At 32.9% G+C, this 25,909-nt stretch overlaps 1 protein-coding gene across 6 annotated transcripts in view; it reads right to left on the bottom strand.

Moving 5' to 3' along the window:
- Positions 1 to 607: 607 nt before the first annotated feature.
- Positions 608 to 25,909, bottom strand: part of LOC112022486 (probable LRR receptor-like serine/threonine-protein kinase At1g56140) — a 37,684-nt gene continuing 12,382 nt past the window's right edge. For 4 of the 6 annotated variants that reach the window (XM_065776862.1, XM_065776863.1, XM_065776865.1 and 1 more), the window contains 12 exons: positions 24,980 to 25,048; positions 24,734 to 24,772; positions 20,892 to 20,956; positions 18,705 to 19,099; positions 8,716 to 8,944; positions 8,469 to 8,618; positions 7,832 to 7,950; positions 6,699 to 6,909; positions 6,369 to 6,600; positions 6,126 to 6,276; positions 3,647 to 4,004; positions 608 to 829 (listed from right to left, as the gene is read on the bottom strand). In XM_065776862.1, coding sequence (XP_065632934.1) covers positions 786 to 829; positions 3,647 to 4,004; positions 6,126 to 6,276; positions 6,369 to 6,600; positions 6,699 to 6,909; positions 7,832 to 7,950; positions 8,469 to 8,618; positions 8,716 to 8,944; positions 18,705 to 19,099; positions 20,892 to 20,956; positions 24,734 to 24,772; positions 24,980 to 25,048 — 2,062 coding nt within the window. In that variant the 3' untranslated portion in view covers positions 608 to 785. Of the gene's footprint in view, positions 830 to 3,646; positions 4,005 to 6,125; positions 6,277 to 6,368; positions 6,601 to 6,698; positions 6,910 to 7,831; positions 7,951 to 8,468; positions 8,619 to 8,715; positions 8,945 to 18,704; positions 19,100 to 20,891; positions 20,957 to 24,733; positions 24,773 to 24,979; positions 25,049 to 25,909 lie in introns of those variants that run through there. The other 2 variants (XM_065776864.1, XR_010630246.1) reach the window with 2 other exon arrangements.

Genomic DNA, 25,909 nt, shown 5'->3' with positions numbered 1-25,909 from the left:
AATTAGATTTTTTTTTGGGTCAAAATGTCACCATTTCATGAGTCTCACTCCTTGGTTTTCTCACAATTTTGTTTATTGCGGGTCCACTATTTTGTTTTGGCTATAGTAATTTCAGTTTAAAAAAAAAACAATTAACATTTTTTGTTTTTGTTTTTTTCTATGATATATTTTTAATTAAAAATTAAATAAGTTATTCTCAAATTAATACTCATTCTAATTTTGATACACGTAGCTCCCCAAGCTAGCTAGCCTATATAAAGCAGTGCTAAGACTTGGCTTTCCAATTATTAATCACTCATGTCTTTTTCTAATGAGTGTATTTGCTCATGAATTCTGGAGGATTCTTTAATTAACTTACTCATGTGGGACTCTCTCAATATATATATATATATATATTTGCTAATGGATTATAATGAATAAACTCATCCTCAACCACTGTTGCCCGTTCTAACAAAGTTTACTTGTTAAATGTCGTCAGTTGCATATTCCTTAAACTAAGTAGCTTCCTTCTCATTGTTTGACCGGTTCACAAAACAAACCCCAATGTCTTCCGCAGTATCATAAAAAATACATCCAAAGAATTCTCTATTATCAAGCCAACTGCACAAACCGAAAGTGTCGGTAGGAAATTCAATTCCATATAAATCAATGAAGATATAATCAACAAGTCATTAGTTTTTTAGTTGTTTTTTGATTGCAACTGCATCTAAAAATGTTTAAGAATTTCTGTTCATAACCAAAACAATTGATGAAACAAAAAATCATCAGTTGGTCATTCGTCCAATCTAGAGCTTTTGACGGGCTTCTGAGATCTGCAAGAGAAATAAAACTGGTCGAAGGACCTTGCATAATTAGTAGACCATCATAGAAAAAGATATAATCGCTCAAACACATTCAACACATTAATAACAATCGTTACTCATCAACCTTAAACTTCCATTAAGACAAAGACCGTTACACACAAGGAAATAATTACTTACAATTATGTATATGAAGACATTTATAAGCACAATAGCTACCCAAGCTACCTATAAAAGAGACAATATGTCCATTTGCTAAGGTACATCAAAAAGACTACAAATGTACAGGTAGATACTGACTCAAACATCAAAGACTCCCCTATTGGGACTCACCTCGGTAGTCTCTTCAACTAATTTTATTTCTGTTGCAAATCTCAAAAGCCCTCTAGATTAAACAAGTGACCCAATTGATGATTTTTAGTTTCATCAACAATGATACAAAAAGAAATTTTTTTTTTTTTTTGAGAAATACAAAAAGAAATACTTAATAATGAAACCTGCCAATCGTAAAGTCGATGTTTTTTAATATATGAAAGTGAATTAATGAAACTCTCTGGTTGGTGTTTTTTTCGATATTTATGGGGCGTGCTTATCTTGTTGCGCAATCCTTTCTTTTCGTTTTATAATTTAATTTTTTTTAATAAATACATTTTCTTTTTCTCTTTTATTTATTTATTTATTTATAACTTTGGTGTGATTGTGTTTTTAGAGAAATATTCGAAGAATATAACCGATAGGGTAACGAACCAAGAAATCCATGCGGTAAGACTACCACAGTGGGAACTGTAAAATGATAAATTTTGAATAGCAAATAGTGTAAATTTGGCGTGCTTAAACAGTAAGGTGATGAATAAATTTAAATAAGTCTCTAATAAATGATACAAGAGTTAGATGCTGTATAATAAAATTCAAGAGTTAGTTGTGTGGATAAGTTGAGATTGTGTGCTAGAAGAGTACTTAGAAAGTCGTTCTCTGCGGGCTAGCCAAAGTTGCCAAATTGACATGACAAAAAGGAGCTTCCAAAGTACCTTATGTGTCTGCTCAGAATGATTGGAGTTTGAGTTTATTTTGACCCAATTCTGAAGTGGCTCTTGGAAGAAATTTAAAGGTTAAAATCCAGGAAGATGGTGCCAAAAATGAATTGCCCATGGGCAATCACGTAACACGTGTAGAGAAGTCTCAATTTGGTTGCATCTTGGACAAGTTTTGATCAATCCCACTTTGATGTAAAGATATAAAGTTTCAAGTGGGAAAACGATCATTAGTCGCCGCTTGTTATTGTTCATGCAAGAACTTGTAGGCTGAGTAAACAGAGCAGATACCATTATTTCTAGACCAAACTAATTTCCCTTGAGGAGAGTGGAATTGAGCAATAGGAATTCCTTTAATAATATCCGTAGTTTGGTCAGGTAGTTGTAGGGTGAGATCTTTCATAGTCCACGTGAGATTTTGTTTCAGCGTGTCCACAGTTCTGGTTTCCTCATGTTGCTGTAAAGGCCACCCTATTTGGTTCCTCAATGGGCCACCCGGTACCCCAGAGTCATGTACCATACGTTTACATAATTACCTTCCCCTGTGATCCAATGCATACCTTTAATCTTAAAAAGATATCTACTTTCCAGGTGGATAGCTTTCCAAATGCGTGAGGCCAAGGGGGTCGTGTGGCTATCTTGAAGAGATATATGTGGAAAATATTTACTCTTTAATACTTTAGCCCATAAAGAATTTGGAGTTTTTCAGAGTCTCCAAGCTTGGTGGTAAGCATAGCAATATTCATATCTCGTATTTTTTTTTAAAAAAAAAATTTAACTTCCTCTTTAGGCCTAGTGACCATGTCCCAACCAATAGTGTGGCAACACCTATGATTTCTAGTGTCTCCCCACAAAAAGTTACAATTCATCCTATGTATCGTTTTACATATTATTTGGGGAATCATAGCTGTTTGCATGGCATATATAGGAATAGCAGAAGTGGTTGATTTGATCAAAGTTGCCCTGCCTGCTATAGATAAGAACTTTGTAAAGATAGGTGTTCCTAAATAAGTTCCCAGGTTGTTGACTGTAAGGATCTCAAATATTCCTTGAATAATCTCCTTAACCAGCCTACTAGTATTTGGAGAAAAAGTTATCTTGGATTTCTGGGTACTAATAATCTGTCCTGAACAAGCACTAAAACCGATCCAAAATATCCTTTAATTTTTGACAACCTTGTTGCTTTGCTTTCACAAATAAGAAAATATCATCTGCAAAGAACAGATGTGAGATTCTAATTTGTCCTCAAAATTTAGTAGGTTGTATCTGTTTTTTCCTAACTACATCTTCCAACATAATAGGTAACCTTTCCAAACATAAAATAAAGAGATAAGAAGATAGTGGATCCCCTAATTCCCCTTGTGTAATTAACCTATTGGGTAGGAACTCCAGCAAGACTACCATTCCATAAAATCTTAAATTAGGTGGATGTGATCATATTCATGATAAGCTTTCTAAGGGATTCAGGAATATGGAAGAATTTGGGTTTTTCTCTAATAAAATCCCATTCCAACCAATCATATGCTTTATCTAGATCAAATTTCAACAAAGTAAATTTGATGGCCAAAAAACAGATAAATCTCCATGTGAAATATTTGAATGGCTTCTTCAGTAATGCCATATATTTGAGTATTTCAGTCATAATTTGATACAAACTCCATTTCTATGACATATAATGAATTATGGTGTCAAACTTATTTGAGAAAGAAAATATTACAAAAAATTATATATCTGATTATATATATGTAATCAGGAATTGAAAATGATGAAGAAAAGTATAGACCAATTCTCATCTACCCTGTTTGATAGCCTTACCAAGCATGGGTTTAGAAGCACTCACTGGTGAATTATCTATGTAACCCACCATGCTTGAACTTTCTGAATAGTCATAATAGATGCTAACATTTCCTCTAGTTGCAACATCATTTCTTAAGCTTCTAGGATCATCAGATTTCCAGTCAGTCAAATATCCAGGCTTTGAAGTTACAGTGCTCACTTCAATGTCTCCTAAAAGCATTGCCACCACACGCGACATTGATGGCCGTAATGTAGGTGATGATTGAGTACACAAAAAAGATACTCGTATGACTCGTTTTACTTCTTCCTCATTGAATTCTGATAATTTGACATCGACAAGATCGACTTCACGTTTGTCTTCATGTAGTTGCCAAGCCTGAGAAAGATATTTTGTTACCAGGCTTCAGAATATAGTATATAGGCAGTGACAGTGAGTATTCCATTTTTTTTCAATGAGTCAACCTTCTAATTGTTCAGAATATAGTACAAAGGTGGTGGAAAGGAGAAATCCAATTGTTCAAATGAGTCAAGGGGTTCAGCACATAGTCTAAAGGTATTGGCTGTGACAAGGAGAGAGCTAGGATTTAGAGTTTTGGGGGGGGGGGGTGGTGGTGTTGGAGAGGACAAAGTATGAAAAACCAAATTCATGAAAACAAACTTTTTAATATATTACAATACACTAATCTACTAAAAGGGAACTCGGCCTTCTTTTTGTTTTCATAATTTATCTATGATTATATACTAAATATCAGTGTATAAAATCAAAGAATCTGTCAAGATATCATCTTCCATTTTGATTTTGTAAGCCAAAGCCAATTTTGCATCACTAAATGTGGTTGGGCTATTTTAAGAGAGGAATAAATCTTTTTTTTTTAGGTTCAAAAAAGGAGAAAATTTTATTTTATTGTAAACTATAATATATTGGTACAAAGCGTTAAAGATGTAGGCTTCTGCAAGTTCAGCTCTGGTTCAGTTGCTGCAAGTTTTGTACAGTATGACATGTAGCTTAATTTGTCCAAGTTTGAATCTTATGTAAAACCATACGTCTTTAGGTCTCTGTATTCAAGTAGTTAGAGTAGCCACATCTCATTTTGTGATTGGTTATTTCAATAGTTTGATAGATTGTTAATTTCAGGCAGTGCAAGTCAACTATTTAGTTTTTCCTTCTCCTTTCTACTCTGTTTTGGGTGTGTATATATATATATTAACAGAGTTGTAATGTTTATCAATTCAATGAAAAAAAATTCAGTTTTCTCTCATTCCGATCCAAAGTTTAATACAATTACAAAAAAAGAGTGGATTACAATCAATATAAACACAACTAACATTGTAAACATCTTTAAACCACGACAACAAAGCAAATATTAAATTTTTTTGAAGCCATCTACACCAATGTATCATGGAGATTGTGAATCTAAGATGGACATTAACTTAGTCATTAGTATTTTTCCTATCCTTAAAATCTTAGGGGGGCCGATAAGTATATTTACATATGAATTTGTAAAATTGTAAAAGATCTAAACAAATCCAGCTGTTTTCTTGATTGTTCCAAGGATCATCTTCATTTCACTTAAATTTGTTATTTTTACTCTCATATATCCATAGATTTCATGCATTATAAAGTACACTCTTGCATATCAGGTTTTGCATGTTTATTACATGCTTGAAATGCTTGATTAGTTAGGTTTCATGTATTGTTTCACTTTTTCTTTCATTAGATAATGATTTGTTTATGTTGAATATTAATCATTCTAATTATTTCACATGGATATCTCTAGACTTCTTGTGGAAATGTGATGTTTTGCTCTTTTATCTTTTTCTTTTATAAAAAATTGATTGTAACAATATGAATACATGTTATTCAAGGTTGTTTTGTGGTAAATTGTTTATATTGCTAATAGACACTAGAAACCAGTTGTAGGACTGAGTGGGGCAAGAGCCTTACGCTTTCCCAATCCATAACTTAGCACCTAAACTCAAATATGGGGGCATAGATCATAGGTATTGTTCATGTCCCATGTATTGCTTTTGTCATTTTCTATTTTTAAAATTTTAAATTGTGTTTAGGACTAAAGTAGTGTAGCTTTATTTTCAGATTTAATTATCGTCAAAAGCCATGTTTTTTATTCTTATTAGAGATTCAATGCATCGTTTTTCAATTTAGTGCAATTTTGAGGTTTTCAAAAAAAAATTATATGAATAAATAAAGTGATAACTCCATATAATAAGACTCCCATTCTTTGGGAAGGAAAAGATAATCCTTACAGCATTAGTAAAGCACTAGCCTGAAACTAAAATTTTGCTAACAAAATCCAAAAAAAAACTAGCATTGGGATAGCTACAAGATAGCAGAAACATCTTTCAACTACTTTGCATAGTCAAAATAAATTTTTTAATATATAAATTTTTTTAATTTTCTCTCCAACTCAAACGACTACGCATCCAATTAAAGAAAGATAGCAACCTTCTATATGCAACACATAAACATAGTTCATACCCATTCAAGAAGATACATCTTTTCTTCTTCCAAGCTTGGGTCTGAATTTCGCCTCCCACTAACCATCTCTAGAGCCACTATGCCGAAGGCAAACACATCAGTCTTCTCTGTAAGGTGTCCACGCATGGCATACTCCGGTGCAAGATATCCACTACATTAGTAACACAATTATATGCACAATTGAATATTAACATAACTAAAAATGAAATAAAATAGTAACTAGCTAAGCTTCTGGGGTCTTACATGGTCCCTGCAATGCCAGTGCTTATGTGACTCTTGTTATCATCATATAGCTTGGCCAAGCCAAAGTCTGATATTTTGGGGATGAGATCGGAATCAAGTAGGATATTACTAGCTTTCACATCTCTATGTACAATTCGAAGTCGTGACTCCTCATGAAGATAAGCTAAACCTCTTGCTACACCCAAGCATATATCATAGCGTGTTGACCAATTGAGATTCAAACTTCTTTCTCCTGTCTCATGCAAGCATAAAAATTTAAACTACTTACTCTGCATAAATATATGTGCACATAAAGTGAGATAGAGCAGCAACAAAGATGTGTTCTTATACCAAATAATGCTTGATCAAGGCTTTTATTCTCTAGATGTTCATAAACAAGGTGCCTTTTATCTGCCTCAACACAACATCCATACAATTTCACAAGGTTACGGTGTTGCACAGCAGACATAATAGCAATCTCAGTGACGAACTGGTTCTTTCCTTGGTGTGATGCAGCAGACAGTTGCTTCACAGCAACTACTCTTCCATCATTAAGTGTTCCCTATTTTGCATTGAGTTTCAATTACAAATATTAAAGAAAATAATTAAACGATAAATCGTTACTCATCAAGAGATAATTTTGATCTACTAGTGTATATAGAAAATGAGAACCTAGCCAATGAGGTGGGTGGCTCCAATAGATGTAATTCACACTTCTTATCTAATTGATGGCTCAAATACAATCAAACTATGTTGAACAAAATTGCATACATTCATTTACAGATAAATTTACATGGATAAAACTCAATGTTGTTTTTGTGTGTGTGTGTGTGTGTGTGTGTGAGGAATGGCTATTTATACCCTGGAATTGGAGGCCAAACCTAACCATTTTCAGTTTTTAACTGATACCATTCAAATGGAAAGTATATGAAAAGAATGACTAGATTACCACATATAAATATTTGGTCTACAATTTCAATATATGGAATCAAAAACTTTTCCTTTCAGATCATTATTTTCTCCAATGCACAGTTATTAGACATAGACTGAAGTTTGATTCTATGTAGGTTTTGGGATCATTGGGTTACTGATTGAACCACGGTTTTAATAAAAAATTAAAAAAGATTAACAAAAATTTGGGAATGTGAGTGCATTAGAACTAGGGAAGAAGTAGAAAAGGGCTTATGGATTTGTGTTATGAATATTCAATTATTTTCATGTATGTACTTCTACAACAATTGCAACTGCCAGGATGTTAGAAATCATGAGCAATGTGAAATAAAGAAAATATATATATAGAAACAAAAATGAAATAGATGATTTTGCATTGTGATTCTTTACTGCTGGGCAATTGCAGCATACGTCTAAAAGCTCCTGGCGATTGCAATATATGTCTAATTTCTGTTAACTTACGTCAGATTGCAGACCTTATGGCACCGACATATATTTATGCACATGATGTTGTTAATTGCATAGGAACTTACCTTATAGACAGGCCCAAATCCTCCTTCTCCAAGCTTGTTAGATGGATTAAAATCTTCTGTAGCTGTTTTTAGTTCAGCGTAGCTGAATGTGAATGGTCTGACGTCTATTCCTAAGAGCTCTGCAAATTTCAACATAAACACAGGTTGTAACTCTAAATCCATTGTTTAGTAATCAATTTTATTAAGTTGTGTGCAGAAATTGCAGGATAATTTCAACTTGCTAAATTGAGAAAGCATCCCCATGTTAAGCATTAATTATCAATATGGTTTTTTCTAGAATGTTGTTGGATTGAAGATGGGGCTTCATTGGTGAAGTGACTCATGTTTCTCCTTTCTTTTCCATGATATGCATGTGTGTGTACACGTACATATGGGCATGTGTTTTTTATTATTTCCAGACATAGTAGAAGAGGCTTTGGTATAAAAGCCTCTATGAAGCTGCAGTTTATATGCAAACGTGAAATTGAATTGAAGTTGAATGTGCAGCGTTATGTACGAAACACAACGTGCAGCACTGAGAGGCCAAATCACTAAATAAATTAGTAAAATAGGAAAAAATTCAGTTATTTTAATTCGTAGACTAAATGGAATGAAGTCCAACAACTACCATAAATGTGTAACATGATTCCTGGCTCACCTTCTTCATTGTGATTGGTTTGAAGTCGTTTTCTTTTGCGGATGATATAGAAAACTATGAAAACAGATAGAATGCCTCCAACACCAATACTGATACCCACAATCAGACCAATCAAATTGCCATTGCTACTCCTAGAACTGGGTGTAAATTCTATACAAAAGAAAGGCAGTCAAAAACATGACACCAACATTAAAGGAAAGCAGTAACTCATCTTCTTATTGCATCTACAATTTTTGCATTATGGTACCTGTAGTAGCATTCGGGACTAAGAATGGGTTGTTATTGATGGCACTTATGACGGAAATAGAAGGTCCATAAGTACCTTCAACAGGTATGCAGCAAGTCCCTTTCCCAGCCCAAAAGAAATGGATTTCAAGATAGTTTTCTGATACTTGAGCCGGAAAATCCCTCTCAATGCCTATGTAAGATCCCCCCGCTTCCTTTCGTATGTCAAAATCTTGTGAGACAAGATTCCCCTAACATAAACATATTCGAAATTTCAAAGGCTTCAGTCAGTTTATCTTTTAAGTAATCGAGAGTTTCAACTGAAGGGTAAAGCTGATAAAATAGAGAACTCTAAATTTCTTACTGTAACCCCAAAATATACAGGGACCAAAATAGTATTTTTAACATATCATTATTGGGCAGAACCGCAGAAGTATAATAAGTATTTGTGTCAAGGCCTCTCCACGGGCATGGTTGTGTGGCAAAACAAAATTTAAACACAAACTTTTGCTATTAAACTACACGGATCACGTATAAGGACACTTTTGGTAGACTGTAATAGTAATTACATAAGAATAAGAATATGTATTACAAGGAATACAAGATGTTGTGATGTAATACTTAGAACCATGAAGACAATGGAATGAATGCATTTTAAATCAAATTGTAAAAACTTAAAATATATTTTAGGAAATATCTTACTCATATAATTATATTTCCTAAAAGATAATATTTTTTTAAATTTGAAAGAGGGATTAGTTATTTTTTATTATCATAATTGTTATACGCTTATGGAAAATTTATTTATCTGAAAATATATTAATTTTAAAAATTAATACACCTACTAAAGAATAGTTATTACAACACTTTTATAGAGTAATAGATATTCCTCATTTTAAAAAATAGCTATTCATAAGGAATGATTATTTCCTATAATAAAAACATAACCAGACTACTGAATAATTAAACCATGAAAATAACTATTACATTCCAGTACTTATTACAGTCTACCAAACATACCTTAAGTAACTTCCTCACAGTTGCATACTTCCTTCGGTTCATGTTCTCACTTCCTATTGCTAAGTCTTCTAATCTTCAATTTAGGAGGGAAAAAAATGTACGGTGAATCCATTATTTATCAATTTAAAAAAAAATAATATATCCTATTTTTGGAGGGGGGCCAACTAATCGATTTGGAGGGGTAAAACATGTCTTGAAATCAAATGAGTTTTTGGGGAGGCCACCAACCCCCCCCCCCCCCCCCCCCCCCCTAACTAATTCCAAACCATAAATATATATATATATATATATCACCTTCTGAGAACAAAAAAAAATTATATAGCATTTGGAATAAATAAAAGAGTTGATAAATTGATGACTATAATGATGAGAGAAAAATATAATTTCGAAAAAAATGCGAACACCAACAATTTGACACGAAAATGACACTTTAATTCAATTCTATCAAAATTACTCAACATTATGTTTTATTGACCATAAATACTAACAAATTATCCTCTACTTTCTTTATTTTTATTTTTATAACTGAAATTAGTAAATTAATTAGGAAAAATTAAAGAAAAATAAAATAAAGTATATTGTTTCCAATTCTAAAATTTAAGAATTTTCTAGTCAAGAAAATTGAATCATTAATTATCTCAATCCAAAATTTTCCTTATCTTTTTAAAAATTAATTTTTTCATTCCATGAATACAGCTCATTATTGAATAAAGCAATGAAATCAATGTTAGTTACTTTTCAAGGGGTTCAATTAATTTATATTTTTTTAAAAGGAAACTAATTAATGTTAATAGGAAAATGCTAATGGATACCCTTAGCGCAATGGTTAACAATTCATTTAAAGAAATTTTTTAGGGGAAAAGGAAAAAAAAAAACAATTAATTTATTAATAACTTTTTCCATTTCCCATAAAAGTGGTGTTAAAAATTTCTTAAAATGGATTGTTAGCCATTGCTCTAAAGGTACCCGCTAGCATGACCCATGTTAATAAAATGACAATGGTTCACATAGGTCAAATGGTATTATTCTTGGGTTGTCTTTCCCATAGTTATGAATTCTATTCAGTTCCGTCCATAATAGCCAAAATTTTCCACTCCAATTAGTTAACCGAAACGAAGTACCATTCTATTCCATCTCATTCCAACTTCTAGCTTATTTTGCTCCATTCCACTTGTTTCGGTCCATTTCACTAAATTCCACCCGGTTTGGTAATTTCAGCTGGCATGTAAATGAATTTTCTTTTTTTTTTTCTTTTTCTTTTTCCAAAACCCTTTTTTTTTTTTACCTTACCACCTGTTGATGAATCAGGACAAGTATTTTAAAACCTGTTGCGGTATTGCAGACTAGGACCAAATCTTAAGGTCTCGAGTCATTATTGAAGTTTTGATTCAATGGTTAGGCTCTTCTCTTGCAAATCCTACTTGGGAATCCCTTCATCAGCTACAACTCTCTTTCCCTCACCTTGTAGGTAAGGTGCTTTGAATGGGAGGGGTAATGCTAGGAACCTCAATTGCATTGTATCATTTACATGTGTACTATGACTGTTGTAATAGGTAGTTTAGTTACCATTGGATTAATTGGTTGATTGGTTGATTAGGAGTTAGTTAGGCAAGTGGTTACTTAGTTAACTAATAAACATTCTATTAGTTGTTAAACAAGGACTACCTACAGGTATAAAGGGATAAGAACTAAATGTATAATTCATTGATGAATAATATTGTTAGACAATCTTCTCTCTCTCTCTCTCTTGGAGGCCTAGGTCCCCTTGAAGTGACCTACACAATTCTCTTCTCCCAATTACATAATCAGATTCCCAACAAAAAGTCTGAAGAATTAGATCGAGAATCCTAAAATTCCTACGTTTAATGAAAAATGAGATAACAAATTTATCAATGATAATGATATAGATTATAGAATTATAAAAATTATTCAATTAAAAACCTTGTTTCAACCCTCATATTTATAATCCTACACACACACACACATTCAGGTAGGGCTAGATAGGTCAAGCAGGCTGGGAATTTTTTGCCATCCCTTTCATAGACCACTTCTCTTTAATGGGGTTGTATAATAGGATGATAGTTAAGTTTGGAATGTGACACCTCATTTTCTTTCTTGGACTATTTGGAGATAGCATAATAATCATTCCTTCAAAGGCATAAAGAGAACTATATTTTATGATTAAGGTTATATTCTTGTGCTTTTTGTTTAAATATTTTATTATGATTGGGGTATCTTGTACTTATTTAGTTTTTTTTTTTTTTTTTTTTTTAGAATATTGTACTTATGTAGTTGATTTCAAAATAAAATAATGCACATACTTAATATTGTTATTACATAATATAAGTACTAACATGTTATATTTGACTATATTAATGAAGAAAAAAACCTTGTCATATGTGGGTAAAGTAAATAAGAAAAATACATTGTTAAAGAAAAATAATAATAAAATGTCATATGTAAGTGAAGTAATAAAATTTTCTCACGTGAAAAAAAATGAAGTAATTNATTTAACCTGTAAATTCCTGAAACACTGAAAACAACTCATAAACGCATGTGTGAAAAATACAGTTAAACAACAAATAACAAATATAAAATCAAAAGCAAACTAAAGCAAACAAACTCTCCCCCTAAGGTAGATACATCAAAAAAATTATTTTCACCCTCTTTCAAAAAAAATTTCATCTCCCCTAAATAAAAACAATTATAAAGATTCGAAATATGTTTTAGAAATGATTCCTATTTGTTAAAAGAGGAAAAGTTAGATCTGATTCCTATTTGTTTCATAAATTTGAAATTCGATCAGTTAAGAGGAATAGAGAGGAATTGAACAGCAATCAAGAGGACCAGATTGCAACTCACTTTTTTTATCCTGAACTTGAGTTTTTTGTCTTGGATTTGAAAGTACACTATTCTAACTCAATAATATTTACTTTTTGTTATGGTTTGCCAACACTACAAACTCAAAACCTAACATAGAGCTTATGGGGTACAGTTGGTGGAGATCAATGAAGATGAAGTGGCGTTAGAACCTCAAGATACAACTCAGAAGGGTGGAGTTAATCCTGCTGAAATCACCCTATATGCATTAGTAGGAAGTCCTTCTTCTAATACCATGAGGATAAAAGGAAAAATCAAGAATCAAGAAGTGGTGTCTCTCATTGATTCTGGGAGCACCCATACTTTCTTGGATGCTATTGTGTTACCTAATTTGTAGCTACAGCTTGATACCTCTCGGATATTAGAGGTTAAAGTGGCTGATGGCACAATTATCAAGACCTTAGGGAGTTTTCATGGGGTCACTATCACTATGCAAGGCTATAGGTTTGCCATGGACTTTAATGTACTGCATTTGGAAGGTTGTGAGGTGGTTCTTGGTACTCAATGGTTGAGTACTTTGGGAGAAATTAGTTGGGACTTTCAGATATTGACTCTGAAGTTTCTTCATTTGGGTAAAAGAGTCTTCTTACAAGGCTTGCAGCCTACTACCTCTACCATACTGGAAGTTGACAGCTTCTTTAGTGGACCAGAAAGAAAGGGTCGGGTGTTTCATATTTCTCTTGCAGATTCTGCTACATCTGTTCAACCTCACTTGCTCGTAGTGCTTGCTGACTTATTGGTTGAGTTTTCCAAAGTTGTTGCTGTCCCTACTGGCTTGCCACCTATTAGAGACCATGAGCATAGCATAACCCTCAAGGAAGGTTCCCAACTTGTTTGTGAAAGACCTTACAGGTATCCTTATTTTCAAAAATCTGAAATTGAGAAAATTGTGAATGAATTGCTAGAAGTAGGTTCTATTCAGCCAAGTCAAAGTCCATTTTCTTCACCTATATTGCTTGTAAGGAAAGTTGATGGTAGCTAGAGGATGTGCATAGACTATAGGGCATTAAATAAAGCAACTATCAAAGATAAGTTTCCAATTCCAATGGTTGATGAGTTATTGGATAAACTAGTAGGTGCTTCTATTTTCTTTAAACTGGATTTAAGGTCAAGTTACCATCAAATTTGGATGAAGAGTGAGGATGTGTCCAAGACTGCTTTTAGAACTCATGAAGATCACTATGAGTTCTTGGTCATGCCTTTTGGGTTGACTAATGCACCATCTACATTTCGAGCATTGATGAACTCTATTTTCAAACCCTATTTGAGAAAATTTGTTCTAGTATTTTTTTTTTTTTTTTTATGACATTCTAGTTTTCAGTCAATGTTTGAATGATCATGTCTCTCATTTGAGAACTATCTTAGAGGTCTAGTTATCTCATTAGCTTTTTGCTAAGTAATCTAAATGTATTTTTTGGTGCACTGAAGTTGAGCACTTAGGCCATATTATATCTGGAGAGGTTGTTAAGGCTAATCCCAAGAAAATCTTTGCTATGGTCTAGTGGCCAATACTAGAAAATGTGAAGGCTCTAAGGGGTTTTTTAGGGTTGACTAGCTATAATAGGAAATTCATTAAAGGTTATGGGTCCATTGCTCAGCTTTTAACTGATCTCCTTAAGAAGGATTCTTTCCAATGGAGTGGCAAGGCTTTGGTAGCTTTCTCCAAACTAAAAGAGGCTGTGACTCAACCTCCAGTGTTAGCTCTTCCTGATTTTCTAGAATGCTCGAAATGTAGATGGTGCATTAGTCAACCCAAAAGGCATGACCAAGAACTCATAGTGATCTTCATGAGTTCTAAAAGCAGTCTTGGACACATCCTCACTCTTCATCCAAATTTGATGGTAACTTGACCTTAAATCCAGTTTAAAGAAAATAGAAGCACCTGCTAGTTTATCCAATAACTCATCAACCATTGGAATTGGAAACTTATCTTTGATAGTTGCTTTATTTAATGCCCTATAGTCTATGCACATCCTCTAGCTACCATCAGCTTTCCTTACAAGCAATATAGGTGAAGAAAATGGACTTTGACTTGGCTGAATAGAACCTACTTCTAGCAATTCATTCACAATTTTCTCAATTTCAGATTTTTGAAAATAAGGATACCTGTAAGGTCTTTCACAAACAAGTTGGGAACCTTCCTTGAGCGTTATGCTATGCTCATGGTCTCTAATAGGTGGCAAGCCAGTAGGGACAGCAACAACTTTGGAAAACTCAACCAATAAGTCAGCAAGCACTACGAGCAAGTGAGGTTGAACAGATGTAGCAGAATCTGCAAGAGAAATATGAAACACCCGACCCTTTCTTTCTGGTCCACTAAAGAAGCTGTCAACTTCCAGTATGGTAGAGGTAGTAGGCTGCAAGCCTTGTAAGAAGACTCTTTTACCCAAATGAAGAAACTTCAGAGTCAATATCTGAAAGTCCCAACTAATTTCTCCCAAAGTACTCAACCATTGAGTACCAAGAACCACCTCACAACCTTCCAAATGCAGTACATTAAAGTCCATGGCAAACCTATAGCCTTGCATAGTGATAGTGACCCCATGAAAACTCCCTAAGGTCTTGATAATTGTGCCATCAGCCACTTTAACCTCTAATATCCGAGAAGTATCAAGCTGTAGCTACAAATTAGGTAACACAATAGCATCTGAGAAAGTATGGGTGCTCCCAGAATCAATGAGAGACACCACTTCTTGATTCTTGATTTTTCCTTTTATCCTCATGGTATTAGAAGAAGGACTTCCTACTAATGCATATAGGGTGATTTCAGCAGGATTAACTCCACCCTTCTGAGTTGTATCTTGAGGTTCTAACGCCACTTCATCTTCATTGATCTCCACCAACTGTACCCCATAAGCTCTATGTTAGGTTTTGAGTTTGTAGTGTTGGCAAACCATAACAAAAAGTAAATATTATTGAGTTAGAATAGTGTACTTTCAAATCCAAGACAAAAAACTCAAGTTCAGGATGAAAAAAGTGAGTTGCAATCTGGTCCTCTTGATTGCTGTTCAATTCCTCTCTATTCCTCTTAACTGATCGAATTTCAAATTTATGAAACAAATAGGAATCAGATCTAACTTTTCCTCTTTTAACAAATAGGAATCATTTCTAAAACATATTTCGAATCTTTATAATTGTTTTTATTTAGGGGAGATGAAATTTTTTTTGAAAGAGGGTGAAAATAATTTTTTTGATGTATCTACCTTAGGGGGAGAGTTTGTTTGCTTTAGTTTGCTTTTGATTTTATATTTGTTATTTGTTGTTTAACTGTATTTTTCACACATGCGTTTATGAGTTGTTTTCAGTGTTTCAGGAATTTACAGGTTAAATCTTTCAACAGCTACTGATTATACTAGCAACTAATAATTAGCAGTTGTGTAAGATATGTATTAGGACAATAACTTGTATTTGAGCTAGTTTTTATTTAAGCATTAAATTGGTATGTGTGTTTTGTCATAGATTGCCAAATGGGGAGATTGTTAGATTCTAAAGATTTAGATTAAATTTTTAGAATCATGGTTGTAATGTGTTGGCAAACCGAAAGCAAAACAAGTCTAGTCTAAATGTTTAGAGTGTGCTTAAATAAGTGTGTTTCAAGATTTTAAAGTCCAGCTGATTGCAGAAAAGAGAATTAAAGTTCTGCCTTTCTCGATCAATCGAGAAATAGACCCAACCGATCGAAAATCACAAATAGAGTTTTCTGCAGAAGGTTATTTCAGTACAATCACAACAAAAACGTTTAGGATTTCACTTAAACTTCTCCACATATAAAAAGAAACTCTAACTACGTTTTGAAGACTTTTAGAGAATACTTGTGTGTTACTCTTTGTGAGATTTGAGAGGTTTTATACCTTCTAACTACACAAGATACTACCGGAGCTTAAACTACAATCAAGGATTGGTAGAACTAGTTGCTGTATACAAGATCAACTACTGATGGTGATCTGAAACCTTTGAATGAAGTCTCAAAGTCACAAGCAAGGGTGTGCTTGTGTTGCTGTTAATCCAAGAAGAGGAGTCCGTAGATTCGGAGCTTGCACTTGGTCGTGTTAGTAAGTTACTTCATGAGATAGCATTAGATTTAGGATTAAATCTTTTATAACAACTTCAATTTTCTTATAGTGGATTTGGTTTACCTTGAGGATAGCTAGGTCAAATCCTCTCCAGGTTTTTATCTTGAAACAAGTTAGTTTCATTGGTTTTCCTGGATAATTATATCGTGGTGTTATTTACTTTTCCGCAACTTTGCATGATATGATTTATTTGTTTTAACTTAAATCTGAAAATTAATCTAAGTTATCACTTAGTTAATAAATTAGGTTAAACAATCTATTTAAGGGGTCTAAACAAACTCGCACTCTAGATTCCATTTCCATAGTTATCCCCTCCAACAAGAACAATTTAGCTCCCTTACATTTATCCCACATCTACCACTTCTCATCACAATTATAGCACAACCCTTGTTTTCTCCTTTCTTCCATCTGTGCTCCAATGCTCCAGTTAACCTCTGCAAGTGAAACTTAGTTCTTGACTCTACTCTAGCTTCCAGTTTAGGCGTACCCAAGATTGAAGCTTTACCAATGTTAGATACATTCCTAAATCCCTTTCTACTACTTATTAAGTATTCCTCCTAAATCTTTGCCAACCCAAAAGCTTAATTAAGAGATTTGGGGACTAACATTCTAATTGGTAATCTTATCTCATCCTTTAACCAACTAAGAAAACAGCTCATTTTATGAGACTCAGATAAACCCATGATTCTATTAGACAAAATTTCGAAGTTACCTTTGTAAGCCACCACAGAAGAAACTTGCTTGAACCTTGTCAAAGCCTCCATAGGATCGTCATAAGCTGTAACCCCAAATTGAGTCTACAAGGCCTGAATAAACACATTCCAGCTTGTAAAACCACCTGCTTGTTCAACATCTAGGAACCAAATCAAAGCTTCCCCATCTAAATGGTATGTAGCCATAATCACCATTTGATGCTCCTGAGTGTTGTAATATGAAAAGAACTGGTTTGCTCTATACACCCAACAAGTTGGATCTTACACCCTAGAATCATGGAAACTCCAGCTTCAAATTCTTGATCAGGTTCACTAACAATAGTTCATGACCTCCATTGTTACTAGTGGTGTTAACCAAATAGCCTCTAGAAGCAGGTGATTGTTGACGTTTCTCTTCAGAATCAACCCATCTCTGCATGAATGTGGTAAGTGTTTATAGCTGTTTTTGGATTTCTTGTAAAGATTGTTCATGGCTGTCGGTAACCTTGGACAAAGCAACAATCTTTTCAGAATTCTGAGAATTTGATCTAGTTTCAGCCATGGTGCTTGAGTATGGATCAACTGCTCTGATACCAAATATCAGGAATCTGATTATGGAATTGGGTAAGAGAGAATTGTGTAGGTCACTTCGATGGGACCCGGGCCTCCATAGAGAGAGAGAGAGAGGAGATTGTCTAACAATATTATTCATCAACGAATTATACATTCAGTTCTTATCCCTTTATACTTGTAGGTAGTCTTTGCTTAACAACTAACAAAATTTTAGTTAGTTAGCTAAGTAACCACTTGCCTAACTAACTCTTAATCAACCAATCAACCAATTAATCCAATGGTAACTAAACTACCTATTACAATAGTCGCAATACATGTGTAAATGATACAATGCAATTGAGGTTTCTAACACTCTCTCAACAATCCTATGTAGGACCCTAATGTTAACAACAATGTATTATACTGCACAATTAAAGCATATCAAAATAAAGAAAATAATACCTTATATATATTGGTGTGAACCAACTTAGTAGGCAATAAAAACTTCGTTAGGGTATTTTTTTAATGGACTATTTTAAGAAAATTTTAATATCACTTTCATGAAAAATATAAAAAATTGTCAAAAAAATCATTTATTTTTTCCTTTTACATAAAAACTTTATAAAAATAGTTCTTAAATCAATGCTCATTGGATATCTTTTAACTTTTCCTATAAAAAATACTAAAAAAGAAAATAAGATAAAAAATAAATAAAAAAAAATAAAAAAAAAAAGCACTTCGTTTAAAGAAAACCTTGAAATCCTAAAACAATTCATCAATAAAATGATGCAAACCTGGATATAAATGTCAAACATACGCTTGCCAAGACTCTTCCACGTTTTATTGTCAGGAAAAACTGTTTCTGCAAACTGGAGAGTCACAATATAGTTTCCATTCTGGAGCCCCAAGCCATAGTATCTTAACGATGAAGCAGACAAGCGAGCTGTTTGGAAAAACTCTGGCCCAAAATCATTAGTAAATATTGCAAAATTGGTAGATATTGTATCTGAATATGATGTTTGCGCTGGCTTAGTTCTCCCTGTAAATAATCCAACATTGCTAACTGCCCACTTGTTTGTGTTAGTCACATAATATGCAGCTGGACCAAGTGTCTCATTCTCCCTCTCATATCGAGTTTGAGTAGAAGTTGTAAGATTAGGACCACCACACTTGATTGCAAACCCAGAATCTGAAGTTCATATGAAAGAAATACTTATCGATATATAGGCTCATGAAAGGTGAAAATTTTACAATGTCACATTATGTATATACCAAAGTGTTCACAAGCATCATTATTATAATTTTTTTTATAGATACAATAAAGTTTCAATTTATTTGTTCACAAACTTGTTATGCATTTCAATACCCGACATGCTTGAAGTTAGGATTCTAACTTAAGTCTAATAGTCTAATACAAACTGTTGGTGCATTTTAATATTTAAAGTGATTAAATTAGTTAATAAAACGATAAGTTGACTAATTAAACGAAAACAATGGAGATTTCATGCATAAAATATTTTAGTAAAAAATGGAATCCTACAAATTGAAAACAATAGACTTGAGAGTGTCCTTATCTATACTCCGAGTAATTAATTAGTACTTATGTGGTATTCCCTCCTTTCACATAGCAGAAAGTCTCACAAATTGAATTCATTGTAGTGTCCACTATTAGTATGAGAGGAAATACTATGTCATTATACCCCATGAGTAACTAATAATTATACTTGTACTATAGCCATATGTGTGTGTGTGTGTGTGTGTGTGTGTGTGTGTGTTGGGCGTACCACTGATACTGCTTGGTGAAAAGTAATCAAATTACTACTTGGCACATGTACAAATTGTGGCAAAGTATGTACCCTTATACTTTTTGCCTTATTTGGCTTCAATATATACTATTGGGTATTGATCTTCTATGATGAAGTTCTTCTATGTTTGAGTGCAAACCATGGAGCACTACCAAGGGGGTAATTAGTTGGCATGATATTACATTATATTGTAATGTTACATTATTATTATTATAATCTTAAATTCATGTAATCTTATCAAAGTAATATAAGATTATAATTTTTGGTTCATTAGTTACATTTGCATCACATTCCAAGAATGTGACTAATGAATTTTCATAAATATCTCTTGAAATAACTAAAATTTTTTTATTTTTTTAGTTTTATAAAAAACCCAAAAATAACAAAACAAAATGTTACTTTCACTTTCTTCCCTTTTCTCACCAACCAATCAATGACATATATATTTTCTCACCAACCAAACAGTGACAAACAGATCTAAAAGCATTAGGATTAATCATGCAAATTTGATATCTCACGAAATCAAAAATCACAAATCTAATATGGATTTAAACACCAATCTGGTCAATTTTTTTTTTTTTTTTAAATCACCCTTTAACTAACAACCTCAGCAATACCTACATGGTTTCCAACCTGATTTTTCATGCTCACACCAAGCACATTGAAACTTTTTTTTTTTTTTAAAGAAAAAGCACATTGAACTTGATTATCACTCTATTCATAATTTTTTTTCCTATTTGACAGTCATTGTGTGTAGTATTTTCCCCCCACTAATTAAATTGCAAATCTTTTCACTATGGGGCTTCACCAGCATCAGTATGAGCTTTTACATTATGAAGTTTAACCTCCCTAGACGTACATGGAAATGTTAAAAAGCCCCTTGTTTAATGTTTCATTACATATATTTAGGCTCTTATTTGCTCCTAAATTCATGTACATCCTTTATACACTACCTTACAAGTAATTAATGTGTATTTAAAGAAATTATTCACTCTTATAAGAAGAATCATTCCTCCTCTCATAGGAGGTGTGGGTACTTGTGTGGAACCCAGCTCCTCCCATAAGAATGAATAATTTCTCATGTGTTTCCCCCCTAAAAAACAAAAGTTATATGTACTTATACCCTAATCAAGATAATTACAAACATACAAAAATACTCAAATTTATAGTACTTACAAATACCAGAGCCTCGATGGCAAGGAAAGCTCCGTTGGAGACAATTTAATCCTGAAGGAAAAGCACTAAAAACAGAAGAGAAACACACTAGTTATTCAAGCCTGTATATTTGATTGACACATATATTCTTATAGGGATTAAAATTTCGCTCTTGTAATGGGAAATGGTTCCTTAGTGATATCCAAATAAACCTTCTGCTAATAATACTTCCACATGTTTGCCCCATGATAAGAGAATCTCCAAATAAGTTTTGTTGTCTAACGCAAGATAGAAATTGCAATCACTAGAAATAACTACAATTGTCGCATGGATCCTTAACAGGAAAGCACACTTCCATTAAGAGAGTGTATAATATTTCTATCTTCATCCTTTTTCTTTTTTCTTTTTTTAGGTATTTTAGTCGGCCATGATTCCACGAAATAATATTTAATTTCCTACATTTTATGTAATTAATCTATATTTGTTTTTAATGTCCCATATCTAGAGAATACAGCGATAGACATATTTGACTGCATAAATCTCACTAAGGTGATATAACATGGCTTGACCAGTTCTAATTCATAAAATTTATTCTTCAATTTGAATACTTTGATAACTAATGACTCTTGAGTTGTTGGAGATGGTTATAGAATTTCTCTAATTTTCGGCTATTAGAAAGATAAGACACGAGTCAGATACTATATTAGAAAAGATAAAACATAATTCTAGTACTATGTTATGAAATATGTGACTTAACTTTGAAACCATTATAAAGTGTATGCAAAAATATGAAGAGAAAATAAAGAAGGAAAAGAGAAGGAAATTGAAATAGAGAAATTACATATTTACTTTTAAGCTCAATGCATTACAATGAACTCATTGAAGGGTATTTATAGTATAACAAACCCTAGACTAACTATACCCTAATCTAGAGTTACAATACTTGAAATACGAGTAGGATTAGATATGAAGCACATGGACAACAAGCTTGGGCATTGACAAGGATTAGGCCTTGATATCTTTAACAAATCTCCCTCAAACTCATGGTGGAAACTTGAAATAACTTGAGTTTAGAGAAAAAGTAAGACCTCAAAAATCATGATTGAAATGAACGTGAAATGTACCAGGCTTGACCAAACGAAGTGCAAATGATAAGCTAAAATGAAGGTCAGATGGCATGTGATGACAGAGGTTTGAATTTTAAGCATAATGCATGCCATGCCTGTGGAGACCACTAACCAAAGCCATGGTCTAAAATACTTTGCTTGTTATAGAGACGCATGGCCAAAGAGAATGCCAATAAAGACCACTTATCAAAAGCATGGTCGTAATGCAACCTAAAGATGATAGAGATGTGTGACAAAAAAAGCCGACAGAGGAGGTGGCCGATCTGCCTGGTCCATGATATTTGATCAAGATGGTTGATGACACAACTGAAATGAAAGTCAAAGACCAGACAGAGAGTAAAGATGCACGTGTCCATCGAATGTAGTTGAAATCGCTAATACTATCTTATCATAAAGTATCAAATCTTAGAAAGATGCGTATAAGGTTGTTAGAATCCTACCCACAACAGGGAATTAATCAAGATGAACCAACAGAGTGTCCGGTAGCAATGGTGAAAGAGAGACCAGAAAAGTTGAATTCTAATAATTAATGGAGGCCACTTGGGGCTAGTATTTAGAAAAGATAAAACATAACTCTGATACTGTGTTAGAAAAGACATAACATAGCTTTGAAACCAATATAAAGTGCATGAGAAAATAAAATAAAAATAAATAAAAATAAAAAAAAAAAGGCAAAGAGAGAATACAAAGAATAAATGTGGTTTGATCTTAAGAGAACTACATCAACAACAAAAAGCCCTTAATGGCTAAATCATTACTATTAAGTTCTATGTATTACAAAGCAGCCATTGAATGGTATTTATAGTAGGATAAATTCTAAACTAACCATACACTACTTTAGGGTTAATATACTTGCAATACAAGTAAGATTAAATACAATGAACATTCAAAACAGACTAAGACCTTGATTAGAATTGGAACCGGATATATACATTTAATCGAAACAGTGTATAGAAATACATGCAATTGTTTAGTTATGTTGTATTTATTACCAATGATTTTTCTATCACATAATACTATTACACTGTTATAGAAGAATATAACAAAGAGAAATGAAAACAAACAAATAAAATAAATTTAAAAATATAAAACAGAAAAACAAAGGACATGCTTAACTATTTTAAACATTGGCTCACCCTAACATATTGGGAATAGGGATGTAAATGACCAGCTCAAGCTCAATTCAAGAAAAAACTTGTTTATATTTGTTTTTTTTAGCAAACAAGCCAAGTTCAAATATAATAATGTGTTCATGAACAAACTTGTTAACATGGAGGCTATATTTAACTATATACAATATTATATTTTATATGTATATTTGTTCAAAAATATACTTATTTAGACTTAAGAATGGATTGTGCAAGCTTGTAACCAGGTTCATATAATATCAAATTCGTATTTGTAGTTTATTGATAATATAAACAATTCATTCATAGTAAAATTCATAGATTTGTGAAGGGGTAAGAAATATTAGTCATGAGTTTCCTAAATATGGGAAAAGAATAAGTTAATCAAGTAGTTTGTGAACAACCTCGAGCTTGTTCACAAGAAAATGAACTAAGCTTGAACGTGTAATCTTTTTTGGTAAGTTCAAGCTTGGCTTAAGTTCTAAATAAAATTACATAAACAAACCTGAATTTTTAATACTCAACTCAGCTTAGCTTGTTTACAACCCTAATTGGGAAGATTTGTTGTGCATTAGGCCAATTTGGCTTCCTCTCTGTTGGTCAACTCTATTTAATGTATATGTTAAACTAATTTAATTACCAAAAAATACCTTATATTATCAAGAATCTTGTGCCTCAATTATACTTTTTAATTTCTTTCATAAGAAGACTTTGGGTTTGAATCTCCCTTTCACCTATTAGAATATAATCCCAATGGGCTCATGCCAACTATACTATTCATGTGGTATAGTCTACTTTTATGTACTTAATTTGTACTTCACAATTACCTATACTTGTGTACAATTTTATACAGTTCAATATACAAACATTTAGTTTTAGCTTTGGGAATCTCTAGGAGTCAACAGTAGCGGGTTGGATGGAGTTGCACAAGGAAAATTTCAGGAGAAAAATTTATTCATTATCAAAATAATCCGTTTATGTAGGAGTACATTATTGTGCTAAAATTGATTGCTAAACACTTATTCTAACTGACGCTGGAAACTCTAATTCTAATTGACATAGAAATCCTGATTCTACATAACTTGGGAATCTCAATTGTTGAACTACAAAAATATTCTTGAATCAAATAAAATATAAATATTTATTACCTACTTAACTACTAGGACCTAAAGTAAAATACATTGACCAATAAAAATACAACTCACTTGCAAAATTAAATAAAAATAAATGTAAATTATTATTTCCCTGTTCTTTAGGCAGTGTTGTCTAAAGCAAGGAATAGAGAGAAATATGATTTTTCTCTGTCTCCCTTGCTACAAGCATAAACGGTTTTAGGAGTTTCAACAAATGAAGAGCTCACTCCCTTGGCCATAAGTCATTGAGGTGAAGATCAAAATGCTTCAAGATTTTTTATTGGCTTCCAGTTTGGAAGTATCAAAGGTATGTGTTTTTTATCTAGCATTGAAGATCCATGTAAAATTGTCACTTTGCGCAAAACTACAAGCAGATCTTGGTTTTTATTCAGCAGTGCGTCTGTGAGTGATATGTATGAGATACATATATCATTCCAACAAATTCAATCATTTACATATAGCATAGATAGATTTACCTGCTGTTTTCTAGCGTGAAGTTGTTGGCAACTAAATTACTGCAAAGTATACAGTTTCATCATTAGTGAAAGAGAATGGAAACCCATGTTCAAAATTCAAGAATTTGTATGATTTCTTGGGAAATAAATAGTCAAGAGTTGTAGGTTATAGGATATTGGATATTGGAAATTGGGAAAATAAACTATGTATATAGAAAACTTTCAAATTCCATAACCTAACAATGAAGTAAACAATAACAAACATACAGTTGTAAATTTGGTTGGTTGACCCAAGAAGGTAAACTGCTTCCCACCAAGTAATTGTAAGACAAATCACTGCAAACATAACATAGCAAGGATGTTACATGGTCCATGTAATCAATGCATGTTCAGTACTAATTTACATTGCAGAAAAAAATAAAAAATAATTTGACATGTTTCCCATAAATCATAATGTCATTCTTGTCCATGTCGTTAACTACACTTGGAAATCCATAGATGCATAACGTTACTAAGTAAATGAACCAGTTAGGGATTGAAATGCAACTTAGAGGCAATCAAAATTACTATTTTCTTTAAATGGTAAATTATAGTTTTAGTCCTAGAAACTAGGTGTAAGTTTGATTTTGGTCCTTCAAGTTTTAAAATATTGGATTTGGTCCATGAAATTTCTAAAAGGAAATAATTTCTTCTCTTTTCTAATCAATTTAGAAGCCTTATGCATTCAATTAACCAAAAAGAAAAAAAGCAAAAGACTTTTGAATTAAAAAAGTTATTTCTTGAAGCTCCCAAAACCAAAATTGGCTCTTGGCTGTGGAAAGGCATCTGTAGTAGTACGGAATCATTGACCTGGCAAATGGGTTGGGTTGCAAATTTCACTGCCCAAGGACCAAGCCAACTGCCACCTGCAAAACTACCTTGAAATCACCTGCAGCCCATTTCCCAACACCTGAAAATTCACTCTCTCAGACCTATATTCACAAGTTATCTCTTTGAGTTTTGGAGCTTCAAAAGAGCATGGGAGCAAAAGGAGAAAAGACATTCTGCTGGGAATGCTTTAAACAAAGCATCCTACAGCAATAGCAAAAACACCAAAGTTGTAGTAGAAACCTCAGCGCCAACTTCACTCAGAGAGATCCAAACATCCATATTCTCTAATTCAGCAGGTCTAAAGTGTCTCCAAATTGATTCTCGTTA

The sequence above is a fragment of the Quercus suber genome, unplaced genomic scaffold (assembly GCF_002906115.3).
Source record: "Quercus suber isolate HL8 unplaced genomic scaffold, Cork oak 2.0 scaffold_143, whole genome shotgun sequence".
NCBI classification, from domain to species: Eukaryota; Viridiplantae; Streptophyta; class Magnoliopsida; order Fagales; family Fagaceae; genus Quercus; species Quercus suber.
Note: the sequence above shows the minus strand (reverse complement) of the source record. Positions and strands in the feature narration are given on the sequence as shown.